The sequence below is a fragment of the Lissotriton vulgaris genome, chromosome 2_1 (assembly GCF_964263255.1).
Source record: "Lissotriton vulgaris chromosome 2_1, aLisVul1.2, whole genome shotgun sequence".
NCBI classification, from domain to species: Eukaryota; Metazoa; Chordata; class Amphibia; order Caudata; family Salamandridae; genus Lissotriton; species Lissotriton vulgaris.
The window spans coordinates 1,853,511,684-1,853,533,449 of NC_141687.1; the positions used below are offsets into that span (position 1 = coordinate 1,853,511,684).

Genomic DNA, 21,766 nt, shown 5'->3' on the forward strand with positions numbered 1-21,766 from the left:
GTGAGTGACTGTATTGGTGAGTGAGTGAGTGGGTGTGTCAGTGGCTGTATGGATGAGTGGTGGCTATATGGGTGAGGGAGTGGATGTGTAAGTGACTGTGGGTGAGTGAGTGGGTGTCTGAATGGTTATATGAGTGAATGACTGGCTGTGTAAGTGGCAGTATAGGCGAGTGAGTGGCTTGGTGAATGTTTGGTTAAATGAGTTGGTGTGTGAGTGGCTATATTATAAAGTAAGTGTCTGTGTGAATGGATGTATAGGTGAGTGAGCAGATGTGTGAGTCGTTGTATGGATGTGTAAATTGGTATGAAAGTGGTTGTCTGGGTGTGTGAGTCAGCATTGAGTGCTTATATGGGTGAGTGAGTTGCTGTGTTAGGCGGCTTTATAGGTGAGTGGGTGGGTGTGTGAGTGACTGTATAGGTGAATAAGTGAGTGTGTGAGTAGCTGTATGGGTGAGTATGTGGCCGTGGGAGTGCCTCTATGGGTAAATGACTGGTTATATTAGTAGCTTTATGAGTGAGTGAGAGTTTGTATTATTGGCTGTATGAGTGAGTGAGTGGGTGTGGGAGTAACTCTATGGATGAGTGAGTGGTTGTGGGAGTACTTGTATGGGTCTGTGAATGGGTATGTGAGTAGTTGTATAGGTGTGTGAGTGGTTGTATGAGAGGTATAGGGATATGAGTGGGTATGTGAGGGCTTCTGTGGATGATGTCATCAGTGATGTCCTTTAAGATGTCATCAGTGATGTCACTGACCATGTCATGAGTGATGCAGTATGTAAGGTCATAAGCAGTGCATTGCGAGGGCATACGTTTTAGTTAGATCAGCTAACTATAACTACTGAATTTCATTAGTTTTGTATGAGCGGAATCTGAGCTTAACTATAATATCTTGATAACCTTTGTTTTTTTCAGTGAATTTCAAAGTTTTTTAAAATTCTATTTCCCAACTATAACACCCCTGCAACCTTTGTTTTTTCCAGTGAATTTCTAAGGTTCTTTTAATGTTGTTTCCTAAATATAGCATCCCTGTAACCTTTGTTTTTTTTAAAGTAAATTTCTAAGGTTTTAAAATTGTATTTCCTAACTGTAACCACTAACCATTGACAGTGATTGTGTGAAGGCATGCATGATTGTCTCAGTAGGTCTGTGAGTGGGTGTGAGAGTGTCTGATTGGGTCAGTTAGTGGGTGTGTGTGTCTTAGTATGTCTGTGAGTGGGTGCATGCTTTTTGGAGTGGTTCTGTGATCCTTGAGTGAGTCTATGAGTGGGTGCGTGAGTGGGTCTGTCAGTGGGTGCATGAGTCTCTGAGTGGGTGCATAAGTCTCTGAGGAGGTCTGTGAGTAGGTGCATGAGTGCTGAGTGGGTCTGTCAATGGGTGCGTGAGTGTCTGAGTTGGTCTGTGAGTGAGTGTGTGCATGAATATATGGGTGGGTCTGTGATTGGGTGCATGAGTGTCGCAGTGGTTCTGTAAATGGGGGTTGGAGTTGCTGAGTGAGTCTGTGCCTGGGTGCATGAGTACCTCAGTGGGTGTGTGAGTGGGTACTAGAGTCTTTAGGTGGATCTGTGAGTGGGTATATGAGTACCTCAGTGGGTCTGTCAGTGGGTGCATGAGTCTCTAACTGGGTGTGTGAGTGGATGCATGAGTGTCTGAGTGGGACTGTGTGTGGGGACATGAGTGTCTCAGTGGGTCTGTGAGTGAGCGAATGAGTTTCTGAGTTGGTCTATGTGTGGATGTGTGAATGTCTGTGAGTGAGTACCTGAGACTCTGAGTGGGTCTGTAAGTGAGTGCATGAGTCTCTGAGTGGGTCTGTGAGTGAGTACATGGGTCTCTGAGTGAGTCTGTCAGTTGGTGTGTGTCTGAGAGAATCAGTGAGTGGGTGTGTGAGTCTGTGAGTGGTTCTGTGAGTGAGTACCTGAGTCTCTGAGTGGGTCTGTAAGTGAGTGCATGAGTCTCTGAGTGGGTCTGTGAGTGAGAGCATGAGTCTAGGAGTGGATCTGTGAGCATATGAGTCTCTGGATCTGCGAGTGGGTGCACGAGTCTCTGAGTGAGTCTGTGAGTGGCTGTGTGAGTGTCTACGTGGGTCTGGAGTGGGTGTGTGAGTGTCTGAGTAGATCTGTGAGTGGGGTATATGAGTCTCTGAGTGGGTCTGCAAATTAGTGCATGAGTCTCAGTGGGTCTGTGAATGAGTGCATGAGTCTCTAAGTGAGTCTGTGAGTAAGTGTATGAGTCTGAGATGGTCTGTGGGTAGGTATGTGAGTCTGAGTGGGTCTGTGAGTGGGTGTGTTAGTCTGAGTGAGTTTGTGAGTGGGTGCATGAGACTTTGAGTGGGTGTATGAGTGTCTCAGTGGGTCTTTGAGTGGGTGCGTGAGTCTCTGGGCTGTGAGTGGGTGTCTGAATGCTGTGTTTTGCCCTCTTCCACAGTTGTGCCTTTCCTACTCGTTTTTCTGCCCTCTATTTTACCCTCTCTGCTCTGTTTTGCCTTTCCTGCTAGTTTTTCTGCCATCTCTTTTTTGCTTGTTTTTCTGCCCTCTGTTTTGCCTTTCCTGCTGTTTTTTCTGCCTCTGTTTTACCTTTACCACGTGTTTTTCTGCCCTCTGTTTTACCCTCTTCTGCTCTGTTTTTCCTTTCTTGCTCTTTTTTCTGCTTTCTGTTTTGCCTTTTCTGCAATCTGCCCTCCCTTTTCTGCTTGTTTTTCTGTCCTCTGCACAAGCGAGGGGGCCATGTGCCGCCCTCCCCAGGCCAATTTCGACCCCGGGAACCTACTCCGGGGCCCGGACTTTGTTCACTGGGGGAGGGTAGCTGCACTGCCCCCCTTCCTGGGCCAATTTTAGCCCCAGGGACCCCATGCCTAGGGCCCTGCCTTTATTTATAAATATTTAACAGTGAAGGGGGGCCACGGGGCCACCCTTCCCTAAGCCAATTTCGGCCCCGTGACCCCCATCCCTGGGGGCTCTGCCTTAATTTATATATTCAAAAAGGGGAGGGGCTGCTTGCCTGCCTGCCGATTTCTGCATACAAATGCAGGGGGGTACCATAGGTACCCCCCATGTGCACCCCCCACCCCCCCCCCCTTCACCTAGGGGGCCCGCAACGGGCCCCGCAGTGAAGTTACACATGCTTTTCCACGGAGGAAAAGCCGCCGCGGAAAAGCATGTTTCACAGCCCATCCTAATCTGGCTGACGGTGTCTGAGAGACACCGTCACCATATTAGAGCTTTTCCGCCGCGGTTGTAAGCCAACCACGGAGGAAAAGCTGCGGACGGAAACCAGGACCCACCAGCCATCCTAATGTGGCGGTGGGTCTTTGCTAGGTCCGCAGAGGATTTTCCACATCCTCTGGGCCAGCGGTGGCTTCCGCCGGGCCGGAGGATGCGGAAAATCCTCCATCGTAATAGGCCCCCTAATCTGGAATTAATATAATTCTTTTGTCACATTTCGAAGCTACTCATTGTATATATCGACATAGCTATTTGAATGTACTTGTTGTACTGTCTTGCCTGCAATGCATTATTAGTAGGGTGGATTTACCATATCTTCAAAGTTTATGATGCTCAGTAGGGACCTGTAAGAGCAGCTTGCGGTGAAAGTTTATGATGCTCAGTAGGGAACTGTAAGAGCAGCTTTCGGTGCTGCACCTAGAGGAGCAGTGCTGGTGCCTTGTTCACTAGGGACCTCTAGGAACAGCTTGCGGTACTGCAGCTAGACATGCAGTGTTTGTGCCTTACTCACTAGGGAGCTCTAGGAGCAGCTAGCAGTACCTCACTGAGACATACATTGCTGGTTCCTGGCTCGCTATGCGATCGTTTGCAATGCACTAGGTCTCGCAATACTGAAAGTATGAGCTATAGGTGTTGCAATATTATGTGCAACACCAATTCCTCAAACTATCAGTAATGCGAACCCTTTTGCATTGCAAATGCTTGTTTTGTTTAGCACTCCTTGCTAAAGGCTTGTGACTTTGAAGCCCTGTTAATGCTACCATGTTAACTGTAAATATAATTTTCATGAGGCCTCCCAACAATCCCCTTCAGTTTGTTGGTTAGGGAGTAGGGGTAAAGAGTGGCGTGCAATAAGTAATTTAAACATAATTTTGTGCCTCCTAACAGTTCATAGAAATGAAAATTACTGGTCTATCCCTTTGTCCAGCGTTAATTGGCGGTGCCAGCGGTGTGACTCGGACTATGAATTACCAGCGAGAAACACGGGCTCCCTCTCCATAACCCCCCCTGTGATCACAGCAAAACCCATTAATGCATTTAAAAAGAAGGAACATTAATAATTGCGCGGCCGTTATTCAGCGTTATGGCTTTTCAACGCATACGAAATGGCTTTTTTGTACGTCGGTTAAAATTGAATTTTACCCCCCTGCTTAACCGGTAATTACATTTTTGTAGGTGAAATAGGGCCTTGGCACAGCTGTTTTTTAAGGGGCACTGTGCAGAATATAAACATTATTCAGCTCGTTATGGTGCACTGGGGGATGCTGGGCATTTGAAAAAAAGAGTGGCATGTTTCTGCAATGCCAAATCATACACACATTTTTTTGCACTGCCGTTTCTTCTGGAACCTTCATTTGTACAAGCTGGTTTTTTTCTGAGTCATTGGCTCCCAAGAACCTGCTTTGGCGTGTTTTTGGTATCACAACTTGACATTGCAAGTTGTCAACTGGTTTTAATCTGGCCAGTCCACGAATCAATACACTGCATGGTTTATTGACCTCAGGTGTCACCCATACGACAGTGTTCTTGTGAAAGGGACGGGGTCTGTGTGGTAATAATGCTCGCTAGTTGTACTGTCTGAACGCAGCATCGGCATGGATGATCGCACCTTCAGGCTGGTATTCCTTCCTTTAGAAGCCGCTGTGTCAATGACTGGTTTGTGAAGTCTTTCTTCATGCTGTGCTATTGTGAAGTGCTGTAAATAATGCGGGCTCTTGGTGACGAATAGATCTGGTGATTGACGCACTTGGAGGCAGAGTTCTCTGTAATGTCTAGGCAAAGGTTTAAATGAACAAAAATTACTTTCAGATTTAATTGGCCTGCTCACACACAATGCTTGCAATGTAATATTAAAAACTTGCATTCCAAGTAAGATAGGTGAATAGTGAATGCTTTTATTGCAGAGACCCCTGTGTAATGTGGGGGGTCGGGTCCTAAGATAAAGTGCCTCCGAGTTTTGCACCCACTGCAAACAGCTGCATGTAACAGGCAAACATTGGATCCTTGGACGATTTTGCTTAATTTTTCATGTTTCTGAGGTTTATAACTTTGGTATTGTTGGATGGTAATAAACACTCCATGAAGTGCCAAAAACCTTTGTTTTGTGCTATAAAGAGGTTATTAATGAAGTAACACAAAAAATATTTCTTGTACCAACACGTCGGGTTCCTTGCCTGGCCTGCCTGTCTTCCCTATGGACTCCCTCTACTCTGCCTGCGTAGGAAGGCAGAAAAGCACCTGACTGCTTTGCCATTGCATGCCGTTCAGAGCAAGCCTGCTCCCTGTGTAGCCAGCTCGTCCTGTCTTATGGGATATATTATCCTGTTGAAGTGTGGTAAGGGGTCGGTTCTCAAGCCACGTCAGAGATGGCAAGGGATGCATCTATTTGACAGTACTAGGCCGGCTACAGAAGGAAGCCTGTAAATCCTCTCCGTTCTCCTGTGTGTGGCTGTATCAGGGTTGAGCTGAAGGAGGCGAAGCGCTCCGCCGAGGCCTGCCATGGGTCCTTAGCAGATTTAGTGCACAGTTGAGGATTGCAGGCAGGGGCTTAGCTGCTCAAGCACGAAAGCCATTTCTCTCCCTCTGACAAGGCTGCTTGAAAGGCCAGAGACCAGAAGCTCAGAAGCCGTCATGGCAGCCGTCTGCGCACAGCCATGTCATAGGAAATGTAGAAGCCCGTCGTTTCTTCTGCCTGCTAATATCCATCAGTGAGGTGGGGTAGCAGTTTGCTTGCTGGAAACCTGTAAGCAACAGTGAAGTCACAGTCGTGAATCACGTGGGGTGGTTCTTCGAGGTCGATACAGTGAGTAGCACTAAGATGAGTGGCTTTACCACATATTTTTAGGTCGAGCATTCGAGACCTCTTGTATATACTTTAGTATATACTTATATGTGTATGTACTTTGTGGGCTCTGGAGATCAGCCCTAGGACTTACTTGCTTCCGCTTAGGGACTTTTTTCTGTTCAACTGCCTCTATTTAACTGTCTTGATAGAAAACAGCCAGTAGAGGTCAGTAAAATACCAGAATTGCTTTCTGCTTGTTCAACTGCCTTTATTTAACTGTCTTGATAGAAAAAAATACCATAATTGCTTTTAGTTGAGGGAATTTCTTTTTAAAAAATTTCTGGCACCTGCCTCTATTTAACTTTCTTGATAGAAAACAACCAGCAGAGGTCAATACAATACCAGAAACACTTTAGAATTCTCTAGATTCCAGTCCATAGAAATTGTTTTCCATGCGAACCCGTAGACAATATTTTATTCAAATCTTGCATTTTCAGTGATATGACCACTGAAGGCCCTGATTCTATTTTAAAAACAGAGCTTTGGACTATACCATTTCCTGCTGAAAGGCAATATTTCTCTCCATGTGTTCCCATACCTGGCGCGTCACGCAGTTTGGCGATTTTTTTCCCTCCATGTTAAGAACAGTAGATGTTTCAGAACCTAGGCTGATGTGCTTCATACCTAAATACATATAAGGTCCCAAAGGCGAGACCGATTGCATTGCAAATGCTTGTTTTCTTCATACGATGAATCCAGTAGACTGGCAAGGAGAAGTGAGTTAATAAATAAATACATTGACCTGGGATTTATTTAGAGCTTGACAGACATGTAAGATATCCTGTCCGCCTTATTACAAGCGCAGCAGGATATAATTGACTTGAAATGAGGCGGACGGGGTATCCCTCACCTTAGTGACAGAGCGCACATCCGGCAATCTCTAAATCTGACCCCTACTCTTCTGCACATACTTGTGACCTTCAACCAAGGAAAGATCACCATTGACCTCGAAGTTAGTGATCGCGATGCAACCCTGGAAGCGACCATTTACACTAGAGCAAGCCCCACAGACACCTCCCACGTCATAAGAGTGAGGCTCCCTGAAACAAGTCTTAGCACATTAGAGTTTTTTCTGGTCCTCACTTTGGCACAAATGCCTTGCACACCTTTGCACTGGGTACTCTGTACTCTTCCAGCCAAGGCCTCCATTACAGTCAAAATCTAGGGCCTCGTTGCTATGGGTGGCAGGTTAACACATCCCTGTCCATGCTCTTACCCACCATGGCTGGATATCGTCTGAGAAGTATCATGTGAAAATATAGGGTACAAAAATATGGGTGAAAATACATGCCTTGCCGAAACCTTGCACACCGTAGGTAGGCTGTAGTTTCAATTTGAGGTAATTTTATTGCGTGCAACTATAAGTTCAAATAACTCACAGTGCTTTCCATGTCCATTTATAAACTGGAATTGGGAGACTGAAGAATCGAGTGCTTAAATAGAGTAATTTGATTATATGATTGAAGTGCAACTACGTGTGACCCTGGGACACCAATGGTAAACAACAGTACAATTGTAACCCAGTGGCGGCTTCCACAAACAAAGGGTGGTGAGGCGTGTGGAGGGAACGCTGGAGGGGGAGCATAACCCGCAAGTGGGGGTAGGGGGCGCTAGAATATGTAAAAATATAAGCACTTATCTGAAGCCGCCTCCTGCGTCGTGCTTCTTCTTCTCTTCCTGGTCCCGGAATCCCCTGGGGCAGACTCTCATCCAATCCACACACTGCTCTCATGCTAGTAGAGCAGCACAGGAATTGGCCTGAGTGGGCTGAAAAGACTCTCCCCTCAGGTCAGGGAATATGTAGGGGTTTCTACAGCCTGGCTGTTCAATGCAGCCGGGCTGGAGAAACCGAAGTGCGCATGTGTGTTTTGGTCGGCCTGAGACGGCCAGCCAAACACATATGCACACTTAGGGAGTAAACATAGCACTCCTCCTCCCGTGCCCCCGTCCCTCCCTGCACAAGCTGGCTCAGAGCTGGCAAATGAAAAATAAAACGATCCTAGAACATTGTTTTATTTTTCATTAGCTGGCTCTGAGCCAGGCAGTGGGGCGATGCTCCTCCGCCATTGCGGAGGAGCTGCACCAGGACCCATTTTGCATATAAACAAATATACTTATAATTAAACGATCACAAATAAATAAATGTACTGGTCAAACAACACAACTGAGAGCTACTGGTGTTATGTCTAATTTCAGGTTCTCTTTTTTGTTTTCTTTGCAGCCCCTGCAGAGTTTCTGCAACACCCTCAGTCTATATCCCGCCCAGTGGGGACCACCGCCATCTTCACCTGCCAGGCCCAGGGGGAGCCGCCACCTCAGATTGTGTGGCTGAAGAACGGTCAAACGCTGGAACCCACCGAGCACATCAAGCTGAAGAACAATAACAGGTGCGAAGGCAGATTGGGGAGAGGAGTGGGTTCTGGTTCTTCACCGGAAGTGACCGAGACTCCATTCCGATGAAGGATTATTGTGAAATGAACCAGCTCAGTCACTCAGCCCAGCGTTAAACGTCAGCCATCGGAATGTGGGCGGCACTTGCATATTACAAGGCAATGCAGGCTAACATGCAGCTGCACAAAAAGTGCTATGTGGGAGGGAGTCCCGTGTCATTACGAAACATGAAGGGCCCCCCCTGCACGTAAATGGGTGGTCCCCCCTCCGGACTCAACCAGGAGCTCTCAGGCCAGGGTACTGTGCTGAGGGGGCCCCTGGAGCTCAGCTCCCCCTGCACCGCAGGGGCTGCGGGGGCCTATGTTACGCCACTGAGGGAGTCAACACGTGGAAGCCAGCTAGGGTATTTCCATTAAGAATCAAGACACATGCATCAGGATGTTGGTGGTGGCCAGGACGGCTATAGTAGGGCGTGCTATCAACACGGTGGAGGATTGAGGCCCATCGGCGGGGTCTGGAAGGTTTGTTTCTGGTCGAAATGAGGATTTGCTTGCTGTTGCAGAGATCAGGGTTCGGATACATTGGCAGAGGGGTGTGGCTGTGGCACCTTATCTCTAAATCATTCATAAGGACTCAGTGCACCCTTGTTTGGACTTCAAAGCAGTGGCCTAAGGAAGGGGAAAATTGAAGCAGAGAAGACATCTTACCTTGGGCCTCAGAGAGATAGCAGTAGAATGGAGAGGGATGGGGCACAATGGTGACGTATGTGTTTAATGAAGGGCAGATGAGATAGCTCTTTTTGCAAGACAGAAGCTATCTTAAGTGAAGCATGTGCGGAGGCACTGTGACCCAAGGGTGGAACAGGCCCACTGCATCACATAATATCACTGTCTTACTTTACAAAAGAGGAATGAGAGCCCATTTCCCTTGCATTAGGGCTGGGGGCACCTTTGCAGCAAAGAGGGGGCAACATGTGGAATCTCATTTTGTTTATGAAAGCTAGACCCTGTTTTAAGATTTGCATGATGACCAGGCATGGTAAAGAAAAGGTTATAAGGCAGAGGAGACAACCTGCTGGTCAGTGCTACAGCTGTCATTGGTGCAGCAGGTGCAGCTGTATAAGGCTGCAGGAGTGTGATGGTGCTCTCAATGCCTCAACTATGAAAAGCAGTACTTTCTGGTAAGTTTCTGTTTTTTTATGCATTTGCTCTGTTATAAGTCTCGCATTTAGGGGGTCATTAGGATTGCGGTTTTCCCGCATCCTCCGGGCCGGCGGAAGTGTCCGCCGGCCTGGAGGATGCGGAAAAACCGCTGCGGAGGATTCAAAGCCTCCCCGCCAGATTAGGATGGTTGTGGGGTCAGGAAGACCGTCCGCCGCTTTTGCGCCGCGGTCGTCTTACGACCGCGGCGGAAAAGCTCCAATATGGAGGCGGTGTCTAACACCTTAAGTGCTGCGCCTATTCCAACGGCCGACGGCACCACTACCTCGGGAGTGCTGCCGTCGGCCGTTGGACGTCCAACTGCACCTGCGCAATGGAACGTTCAGCACTGGAACTGGACGTTCCATAGCTGCTAAGGTGCTAACAGACACCGGCAGCCATATTAGGATGGGGGTAAACAGATGCCTTTCTGCGGCGGCTTCTCCGCTGTGGAAAGGCATACGGTGATTTCTTTGGGGGCCTGTTGCGGGCCCCCAGGGTGACGGGGGGGTGGGGGGTGCACATGGGGGGTACCTATGGTACCCCCCTGCATTTGCGTGCACAAAGCGGCAGGCACCGCGCGTGCCTGCCGCTTTGTGCATGCAAATGCGAGACATACATATTTAACCTTGCGGCGGGTGCTGCTTGAAGCAATGTTAAATATTGAGGATGTGACCGCCAGGGTGGCGGTCACACCCTAATTGCACTGGAGGGACTGCCGCTGCCCCTGCGGATGGTCCCTCCTCCTCTGGGGTGGCGGACGGACGCAGGTCCGTCCGCCATCCTAATGAGCACTTTAGTGTAGATTATGAGCTACAGAAAAAGAACCCCTGAAATGATTTCAGAAGCCCCACCTTTGGAGCTCAGCTCTGCCATTCCAACTTTCCCAGTCCTTGCAGAAAGTTTTGGAGGGGGGCTTGAGTTCAAAACTTTTTTTTTTTAATTAAATTTGTACTTTATTGCACCTTCGATGTAAGCACACAGCACTCATCGCCTACAACCCGGAGGCCGGCGGCAACAATAAATAACATCTAGTAAAGTAGCAGTAGCATCATACACAGCCGTGGTGCCAGCATCCCGGAGGCCTGGCGGCGCCAACAGACAAAGCGTTCTACAGGAATAACTTTGCCGTGTATCAAGAGTTAAGTAGATAATCCGGGCATCGACGCCCATGACCACGGATTGGTGTGCAAATACAATGCAGCTAGCGTGATTGTGCAGATGAAATCTCGAAACCATGTAAACAAGTTACCTAAAAAAAAGGGAGAAGTGCAATAAACCCACATCCTAACAAACTCCCCACCCCCCAAACAACCAGCCTACCCGTACCTGTGTCCACCCACCCACCTGCTGTGTCTGCTGTATCTAAAATGAACAATGCACCCATAGCCAAGGACCCATAGGCCCAAGGGTGTAAAGGAGCACTCTAAGGGAGCCACCGAGTACCACCCTCCCTGTGTAACCTCCCTGTGTAACCTCCCCAGGGACTCTCACCCCCAACATCACAGCTAGCAGCAACAAGGAACCAGGTGACAACCTCACTAAAAAGAACAGTCAGACGTGTAGCATGTCAACCTCTGACGCCTCCACCCCACCCTCCTGCAACTCATCCAACTCCTCCCCCTCAGGGTCTGACTCACCGCCCCCCTTGGCACACTGATATTCCCTATATAGCCCCCAGAAATTCTTAGTGCGACTCTTCGGGGGAAGTAGCTCATTATATACCTGAGACTGTGTACAGCAATACAGTAAATCCGTCTCCCAGCGCCTTTTAGTAGGAATCGGTCCCCTCATCCAGCACAACGCAACCAGGAGCTTGGCAGTCAGCAACGCAATATCCGCCAAGCGCCGCACTGCCACCGGCAGCGGTTTGGAAAAGCCCAGCAGCGCCAGAGCCGGGCACGGCAGAACCTCCGTTCCCAACATCACACTAAGTTCCGAGAATACCCCCTGCCAGAATGTATGAATACTAGGGCAAGTCCAGGACATGTGTAAGAAATCAACCGAGGGAAAGTGGCACCGCTCGCACTCCGCCGACTCCCGCAATCCGTACCTGTGCAATTTTTCCGGTGTGTAGTAGACCCGCTGCAGATACTTAAAATGTATCAAACGATGTCTACTATTAAGTGAAATCTTTTTAGTGTTCGTACAACAGTACTGCCACATCTCATCCGAGATCGTCAACTGGAGATCACACTGCCAAGCCAATCTGGCCTTGGAGAGTGGGTACTGCCTGTGCCGGTCCCCCAATTTCTTAAGATTCGTAACCAACTTACTGGACGATGGGTTCTTAATAACATATGTGAGCTCCAGCACCTCCTGCGGCTCTGACATTTCCGGGCCCAGCAACACCTGCAGCGCCCTACGGACCCAATGATATTGGAAACTGTGCAACAGCGTCTTCCCAGAGTGGGATTGCAGAACCTGCTGCAACGTCTTTACCGTGCCGTTCAAGAAGAAATCCCCCATCTTTTCTATGCCCAAGTCCCGTAACGCCTTAAGGACCCCCTTCTCTGTCAGCGGGGCCAACCACACCGCCCATTCCACCCGCATGAGGGGGGAATACAGCAGCTCACTATCCCGGGAGTGGACTAGCTCATGCCAAGCGTGGTTTGTGGCTGCAATAGAGTCTAAATTTCCAACCCTGCGGTCAACAGGGCAGCATATTGTGGCTGGGAGCGGGGTGGGATCAGCGAAGAGGCGCTCAAGTTTCACGTGCGGGATGCCAGGGTCCCCATGGATCCAAGTGTGTAGATGAGCCCCCTGCGCTATTCTGTAGTACCGTTCCAAATCTGGAGCCCCCAGGCCCCCTCGTTCATAGGGGAGCATTAAAGTTTGCCATTGAACCCTCGGTTGTTTGCCCCCCCACGCAAGCCTGATGAGCGTCTGCGTGAGCTGCCGGAAAAAAGCCTTTGAAAGCACTACGGGGATATTAGCAAAGAGAAAGAGGAACCTGGGGAGGACCACCATCTTCATTATTGCTATTCTGCCCATCAGGGACAGAGGGAGCCTGCACCACACCTCCACATCATCCACCAGTCTAGAGTACGCAACACCATAGTTCTCGCGCACCAGTATCTCAGGATCAGTGTGAACACGGATCCCCAAGTAGCGGATAGAGTCCGTGGTCCATTGCAGCGGGTACTCCGAGTCAAACGGGAGGGTCACCGGGGTCAGAGGAAGTGCCACAGACTTGTTCCAGTTGACCCGCAATCCAGACAGGGCTCCAAACCTCACCACTTCCCGCAAGACAGACGACAAGTTCTCCTCCGGTTCTCGAACATATAACAGGGTGTCGTCAGCGTACGTCGAAATGCCAATCTGATAGGTAGGGAAGTTGATCCCTTCAAACCCATGGTATTCCCTAATAGCACACGCCAGGGGATCCGCCACTAAAGCATACAGAAGCGGGGAGAGGGGGCAACCTTGTCGGATGCCCCTGCTGATCTCAATCGGGGCAGTGACCGAGTTCCCTATCTTCAATCGTGCAGTTGGCTTATAGTACAGGGCCCCTAGCATCTGTAAAAAAGGTTCGCCGAGCCCATACTTACGCAGAACACTGAGCATAACCGGCCGCTCCACTGAATCAAAGGCCTTTTCCATATCCAGGAAGATAGCAACAGCCTCATTCTCTTGCCGGACATGTTGAATGGTGCCTAGCACCGTACGAATGTTGTAGGTCAAGTTCCGAGCGGGGACAAACCCAGCCTGCTCCGGGGCAACCAAGTCTGGGACAAGTAGAGCCAAACGCGCTGCCAGAACTTTTGCGTATAATTTGGCGTCTACGTTAATCAGGGAGAGCGGCCTATACGAGCCACACTCATTGGGGGGTTTCCCCGGCTTCGGGATGGTAATGAGAAGCGCCTCCCTCATAGATTTCTGCATACTACCCTGTTGACAAACGTCATCAAAGAGCAGCATCAAGTAAGGGACAAGTTTGTCTTGGAAAGCCTTATAGAAGGCCACCGTGAGTCCATCAGCCCCCGGAGCGCTGCCTGATCTCATCCCCTCCAGCGCCTCCGTAATCTCCTCCTTCTGGAACGGTACCATAAGAAATTCTCGCTGCCAATTGGCCAGGAAGGGCATCTGGATATAGCTCAGGTAGTCATCTATTTCCTCCTCTAGGTGACCTGACCTTGATTTATACAGTTCGGTATAATAAGCATGGAATTCTGCCAGTACATCCCTTTCCTCCGTAACCACCTCACCACTAGATGTTAGTAATTCCTCAATCACCAATGGCGGTCTGCTATTACGCATCAGTTTAGCCAACAGGGAGCCAGGGCGGTCCCGTTCCCCGTATGTGCGTGCCGTGGCATACTTCCCCATATGTTGTATCTCCCTATCCGCCTCATCATGGAATTCCGCTAGCAGGGATTTAAGCCTCTCATTCGTGACGGTATCCTCTGCACCCCCCGCTTGCCGCTTCAGATCAGACAGTTGTGTTTCCAAGTATTTCAATCGCTGCCTGATAGCCTTGAGCACCCCTGAGTGTTTGGCCATCGTCATCCCACGAATGTACACCTTGAACGCATCCCAAAGTACCTGGACACTATCCACCGACCCCACATTAGTCGAGAAGTAAGTGTCTATATCCTCAGCTAATTCCCCTCTGAAGGCCTCATCCAGGAGTGAATATGGTGGGAACCTCCAGGTGAACGGGGGTATCTTTCTAGCCGGTGCCTCTAGTAGCAAAAGCAGTGGTGAATGGTCAGATAACGTGTGGGGCAATACTGCACACCCCTTCACCGAATTAAGGAGGGAGTGGGAGGCAAACCAATAATCAATTCTCGTGTGTATATTATGGTAGGCTGAGTAATGAGTGAAACCACCCTTCCCCGGGTGCCTATGACGCCACACATCCAACAAATCAAGCTTCACCAATTCCGCCTGCATGAGTAATGCCGAGGCCGCCGGGCTTTTGGAAGCACCAGCCGACCTGTCCAGCTCTGGATCCAATACGAAATTGAAATCGCCCCCCCCCACAGCAACCTGGAGCCCTCATACTGTCTGCATAGGTCCGCTAGCGAGGTGTAAAAGGTAGGGGTGTCGTAATTGGGGCCATACACATTCACAACCAACAAGTCGTGGCCTTTCCCCACACAACGGGCAACAGTATATCGACCCTCCGGGTCCACAAAAACCTTCTGTAGTTTCAATTGCGATTTGGGATTAGCCCACGTAAGCACACCCCTTGCATGTGTAGTGAACCCTGCAGCAACACAAGCACTCCCAAGACCCCTGGTCAACAGCATAGGACTAGTTAGAGGCAGGTGGGTTTCCTGGAGCAGTGCGAGGTCAACCCGGTGACGCTGTAAGTATGCTAGTACCTTCCGGAGTTTACGGAAATCATTCAGTCCCCTCACATTCCAAGTTAGCATTCTGATAGAGTTGGGGCCACTCTCCGGCCCTAAAATCTCAACGTCCACCATTGCAGAATAGTGAGCGAATCAACTTCGCACAGGTGGCACAGCGGACACAGTCCTGTAGTAGGCCAAACAAAACCCTCCCACCAACAGTCCCCAATTGGCGTATGTAACATGGTCAACAAAAGAAGAATAGAACAACCACCCACCCACCCACAGCCGACCAACCCCAACACAGTCAGACAGGTCCCACCACCACCCATCATCCCCCCCCCCCGAAACCACCAGTTGACTCTACAGACCCAAGGGCCCCTCAAGAGAGCCAAAAGCCAAAAGCACAGGGGCAGAGGTTCCCAGCCAGACAACAGTACAATTGGGTCTAGGACCTTAAACCTCGGTTACTCCACCACCCCGCCCCCACTAGCATTCGGCACCCTCACCAGCTCAATACCTCATCATCAAAGAACTAAGCTCCCGCGCGCGGGAAGGCCCTCCCCAAAGCAACCGGCAGAAAGCAAAGCGTGCTGCCCCCAGACCCCCAGTACATTCCTATTAGTTCAATGAGTAACTAGCAAGATCTCACCCCAGAAGTGCGACACAGCAGGCTCATAGCGTCTGTACAAGAGTCAAAAAATTCGGTAGGGCACATTCGACCCAGAAAGGAGTCCTCACACTCGATTACCCCTGGCCGTCCATGTCAGCAGCGGCATCAGCGTCCTCTCGTTGACTCCTCAGACTGTTGCGTTGTTCCTTAGCCCACTCCTTCAGGGATTTTTTCAAGTCTGCAGGGTCGGTGAAGAAGTGTGAGTGCCCTTGCCTGTTGATTCGGAGCCTCGCAGGGTACAACAGGGCATAGTCCAGCCCAAGGTCTCTCATTTGTTTCTTATATGGGGCAAAGCGCTTCCTTTCCTCCTGCACTCTCGCCGTGAAGTCCGGATAGAGGGAGATATTCATGCCCTCGAATTGCAAATGTCCTTTCTCCCTTGCCAGCCGAAGCGCCAGATCCCTGTCTCTATAGTTCAAGAGCTTCGCAATAATCGGCCGCGGTGGGAGTCCTGGTTGCGGTTTCGGCCCCAGAGTACGATGTGCCCTCTCGACAATGAACATAGGGGAGAAGACCTCCTCCCCTAACAGGGTCCGAAGCAGCTTCTCCACGAATAGTTCCATTTTACCAGTGTTGGTAGATTCCGCCACCCCAGTAATGCGAACGTTGGAGCGCCGTGAGCGTGCCTCCAAGTCCTCCGTCTTGTCTTGAATGACTTGAAGTAGCCTTCCGAACTGCTTGCGGTCTTTATCCCATTCGGTTTGGGCCTCCTCCGCCTCCGTCAGCCGCCTTTCTGCCATATCCAGCCGTTCGGCATGCTTATCGACTCTCTCGGACATGCGGTCCATCCTGTATGACAATGCATCAATTTTAGTGCCAATCGCCGCCCTGCTGTCCTGCAAGCCTTTCTCCATAGTTACCAGCATTTCGCGAATGTCCGCACACAGTGAGCTGTCGGAGGCCGTAGGCCGCGGCGAGGCATCCGGGGCCGGCCCCTCTGCACCTTTCATTTTCCGCTGATCAAACGACAGTTTGGGCTGGGATTTGTCGCCCTTCCCCATAGCGTTCCTGGTGGACATTCAGTTGAGGTGCCCAACCGCCAGCAGTAAACCACCAGCAAATGTTAGGGGAGTAGAAAGGAGACACTGGGGCAGCAGGCCCCAGAGGACAAGGTGTTGCGCAGCAAGAAATGCGTCCAAGATGGCGGCTAATCACACGGCAGTACGAGTAGGCCCAGTCGCCAGAGAGGCACACCACCGAGCACTCCCCTGTAACCAGTCCACACCAATGCCGGGCAGTTGGGTCACTACCACTTCAGAAGACCTCACATCCACAGTCCCACAGCTGTCCGTGGGACGTGCAGGGTTCAGGCACAGGCCGATAGATTGATCCCCAAGAAGGTTGGCGGCCGGCTAGAAACTTCCTCCGGTGTCCAGTAGTACCTCAAAACACTAGCACCTCTGTTTCCTCCGAATGCACCATCGAAGGCCAGTTCACCACAACTCCGCTCGGAAACAGGGTGTGATATCGCCAAGCAGGACCGGTTGTTCAGTCGCAGGAGAGGTAGACCGGCACCACTCTAGTACCGCAGGCCGCACGTAGCGTGACGCAGCCCGGGCTGCCACTCAGGATAGACCGTGGATTACGGCCTGGTCCGCCACAGCACCGTCTTCTAAGCAGCAAAGCGACACCACACCGGATTTCGACCGGGGAAAGGCCCTCCGCTAGACCGGAGCGTAGATAGAGAGTTCGCCTCAACTTTCAGAGCTAGTTAGGCGCCAAAAGGATAATTTTGACGGAGTTTTATGTGGCTCAGGCGAGGAGCTCAGCGCTCACACGTCTTTCATGGACGCCGGCAAGCTCTGCCCCCCCCCGAGTTCAAAACTTTTGCTTAGGAGGCGTCAGAGCAAACATATTTGAAGACCTCTGATCTAGACATAGATATGTAAGCGTAGACACAAACTCAAATGCACACCACACATAAAGCTCAGATACACACACAAAAGGCATTTATGTTCGCACATACAGTCTTTGAGTGTTACATAGACTTACACATAAGCACACAAATGCACTTACTGAAAACGCAAACAGGCATGCACAGAGGTAGGCACACTTAAGACGCATGCTGACTCACCAGCTCAAATACATAAGAAGTCAAGAAATGTCTAGTTAATCATTAATGGTAGAGTGTTGAAAATTCCAAACCATGTGTGCAATGTTTCCTATGCACATATTGTTTAGCTTTCCCACATTGTACCTGGACTATTAGTGGGTGGTCTTCGGGGGCTGAGTCAGATGTATCAGTGCAATGAACATCCTCGCATTAAAATAAGGCCCTTTCATGTGGAAGGAGACAGGAGTGTTGTATACACCAGCAAAACAGGCCCCAGCTGCATCGCGCTGTCTAATGGATGGCAATGAACACTAATTAAATTTCCATTAATTCTGTACTTTCATTAATTACTTTAATTTCATCCCTGGGACTTAGAGCTGGTTTTGCTGATTGGAAGCAGAGAGTCAGCTTCCTCTGAATCCTACGTCTTCCTTCAATGATAAAAAGTAACTGCTGGGTTGGGATGTTGTGGCAAAGATATTTGGGGTCAATGAGAACCATTATTCACCAAAACTTACACATTGATTGACTTCCATTTGACACTGATTGCAATGAGTTACTGCACTCCTCCTTCCTACCCTTTAAGGCACAGAGACTTATAACTCCACACACAGAAATTAAAGGAAGTGTTTATTGACATCCAGGTTCTCGGTCAGTAGGACTTCATGTTCCAGAAAGCCAAGAAGCAGAAGTTAACAAGAAACCCTCAAGAACCTTGCCCTGTACCTATTCAGAAAGTGGGATAGTTATGACACTAAGGGTCTGATTTAGAATTTGGCAGATGGGTTACTCCATCACAAACGTGATGGATATCTTGTCCACTTATTTCAAGTGCATTATAGTCTATTGTACTTTTAATAAGGCAGATAGGATATTTGTCACCCCTCTGCCAACCACTAAATCAGGACCTACATCTCTTTTCTATAGGGGGAAATGCCAGTATATTTAAAAGCTTCATTAACCTCCATCGGGTTTATCCTCATCAGAAGCTTTATAATAAGGGTTAGTCCCCCTATCCAGTCGGTCAACTCTGTGGCTCTCTAAGCTTATTTTGAAGGATCTATCACAACTCTTGCAATCTCTGGGCTTATGAAGTCCTAACCCCGACCTCTAATCATGCTGTCTAATCCCCAAACAAAGCATACCGTTGAGTGAACCAAACATAGGGTGGCTGGACATGAAACTCTATGGATTGTCACAAAACATAGGAAGATTCTGGGTCATGAAAAGTACTTGTAACTTATTTTGGCTTTACTTTTTTCATTGGCCTTCTTTCTCATGGTTCAAGGAAATAAAACAGAACATGGCAGGCTGATTCCAACAAAATATAGAGACCACCTTAGGAAAGAACAATATACCGAAATGATGTTGAAAAGAATCAGAAAAACGTTGTGGCAGATATAACAGTATTGACACATTTCCTTAGGCTTTAAATGCAGGATCAGATGTAGGCACTTCCTAGAAAGGTAGCATGTTGGATTGAGCTCTGAAACAATTCAGCAAACAACAAACTAGAGATCCCACCTTACTCAAGTCGTCAAAGCACATCTGAATGTAATATGTTAGCCCACTTACAATGGAACATCAAAGTGTAAAAATCTAATAAGACTTTTTGTGTAATATAAGAAAAGGATCCTTAACAGGAAACAAAAACTAGTATTAGGCACAACAGCTATCAAAAATGGTCAAGATTAGTATATGAAGCCAAAATTACTGGCTGCCTATGTTGTTTCCCTGTTCCCCCCATGCACCCTTTAGATCAAAATTACGAGTTGTGTGATAATTATCACACCCCCGCAGTTTTTGCCTGATAAACTCTAGCAGGTCAAACCTGCTGAAATGTATCGTGGGAAAAGGCCCAGAAGAAGGGCAAAACATGCAGAATTCAGTGTGCTAAAAAACAATTCTGCATGTTATGCACATTTTTCTTTTTCAAAACTCGAAATACTAAGTATTTACCACACGTGGTAAGTACCTCACCCTGGGGTAATGACGTTTACTGAGTGTGGTAAATACCACACCCTACTCAGACAAACGTGTAATGAGGGCCTTTGACTTCTCAACTTGTAGTACGAGTTATGCCTCTAGACCTACAACGTAGAATAAAAAGTTTGTACATGCGTCAAGTGATCTTTCAGAAGAAGAAGCTGTGTTGCTGTCTTGTTCTATGATAGGCCTGGCCCTACACTTGTGCTTCTGCTGGGCACCTGAGGTATGCCTAGGGATGTCTGCTGGCCAGGACACTCTTCAGCCATGGTGGTCGGTAACCAGTCAGCCTTCACGTGCAGCCTGCTTAACCAGTGTTTGCCCACCCCACCTTGCATTTCCCACAATGCTGCAGATCTCGGCAGAGACTGCTAGTGCGCACCTTCCACCCATCAGAGCTGGAACTGTCTCTGCTTGGCTTGCATTTTGTAAGAGGGTGATCCATTGTTTTAGGTGGGATCCCCTCTTTCTACCCTCAGATCACTGAATCTTGTCAGTTGTTGTCCGACTGCTGCTGAAGTAGGGAGGGTGCTGCGGGCTTCACAGGCTTCCCTCTGGTTGGAGGAGAGGGGCTCGCGTGGCCCTAACCTTTGAACTCTGAGTGATCCATCATCCTGATGGACTGTGAAGCAGGAGGCTGCTCCTGGGGACGGACTCCGGTTGAATGTCTCCACACATTGCAATGCCTTCCGCCATGTGCATTGATTTCTTGAGAAGCATGACCTGGATTGCAATGAGGGGATTTCTCTTTCCTTATTCCCTGCTGGGGTTAGTTCTCAGCGGGAGGCTGCATTTCTATACGTTGGTGGATGCTCACTCAAATATCGAGTACAGGAATATCATTTTACCGTTATGTGCTAGCCAAAATATCAAGTTGCGAAATGTTCAACGGTAAGTGCTTATAAGGAATTATAGATTGACTATGCCTAACTCCTCATCTACAGACCTTGGAGGTGTGCGTGTGCGCAACATCACTCACACACACAGTACATGTGTATGTGACCTATGCATAGAAAATCTCTACATACCTTACCTTTCAATATATTATACAAGAGGGTTTCAGATTTTTCCAGAATGTTGTATGACAAGTAAGGATGTGAAATATGTTGCTATTTACCATATTGTACAAGCTCATACCCGGCATCTCTTCCGCAGCAGAGATTAACTCGTAGCCAATACCTTGCCGCTATCACCATCCCCACCTCCCCAGTTATGTAGTTCTGTCCCCAGTTATTCATTCTCAAACGCAGCAAAAATAACTCCCTTAACTCATTGAGCAATACCCTACGCCGGGTCTGGTGGCTCAGTGGACTAATGTATCCACTACAGGGGCCTGTGTTCGACCTCATGTTCACAGGCTCAAATCCTGGCGGGTCCACTCAGCCTTTCATCCATCTGAGGTTGATAAAATGAGTACCATTGAGTTGGGTAACAATAAACATCTGTTATTCAGCGCCAAGAGACCTCTGGTGAACGTGCGCTTTACAAATACAAATGTTATGTTATGTGGACTCACGACTATATATAAAAGTCTCTCAACATCATTGGATGCTCATATTTCACTCAAATGATGTTGTCCGCTGTGTCACTACGTTTACAACTTCTTCTCATCCCCAATGCTGTATGTTTTTTTCAAAAAGCCAATAAAAAAATCTTTTACATAAAAAGTGAGGGTGTGGAAAAATACATAGAAATCAATTTACAAATAAGAACATGCATGCAAATACCGATATATAAATGTACTTAAACATACACACGTCTTCATTTTATGATAAATCACCTGGGCTTGGCCCTCATTTCATTCGATAAGGTTTCATTTGTCAAGGGGAGGTTCACAGCTGAGGACAGGGCAGACTATATGTGTCTTTGGACAAAACATAAGCATAGTTTTATGTTTTCAAAAGAGCAGTAGAGCATGTAACAGTACTTGATAAATAAGCTGGTGTTTGTGAATGGCTACCATGTTTTTTCCAACCCACCAGTTGATTGTACAGCAACTCGTTGATCTGTTCTCTCCTAGTATGTTTAATTATAGAGAGCACAGTGCTGGTCAGTGATGGATTGGCGGACTCAGAGAGACCACTGTCTCCCTTTTTCCCAGTTGT

The 21,766-nt window shown here is 48.6% G+C and overlaps 1 protein-coding gene across 1 annotated transcript in view; it reads left to right on the forward strand.

Moving 5' to 3' along the window:
* IGDCC3 (immunoglobulin superfamily DCC subclass member 3) overlaps positions 1–21,766 on the forward strand; it is a 359,560-nt gene that overhangs the window by 292,102 nt on the left and 45,692 nt on the right. The window contains exon 7 of the mRNA XM_086958028.1: positions 8,284–8,449. Coding sequence (XP_086814154.1) covers positions 8,284–8,449 — 166 coding nt within the window. The remainder of the gene's footprint in view (positions 1–8,283; positions 8,450–21,766) is intronic.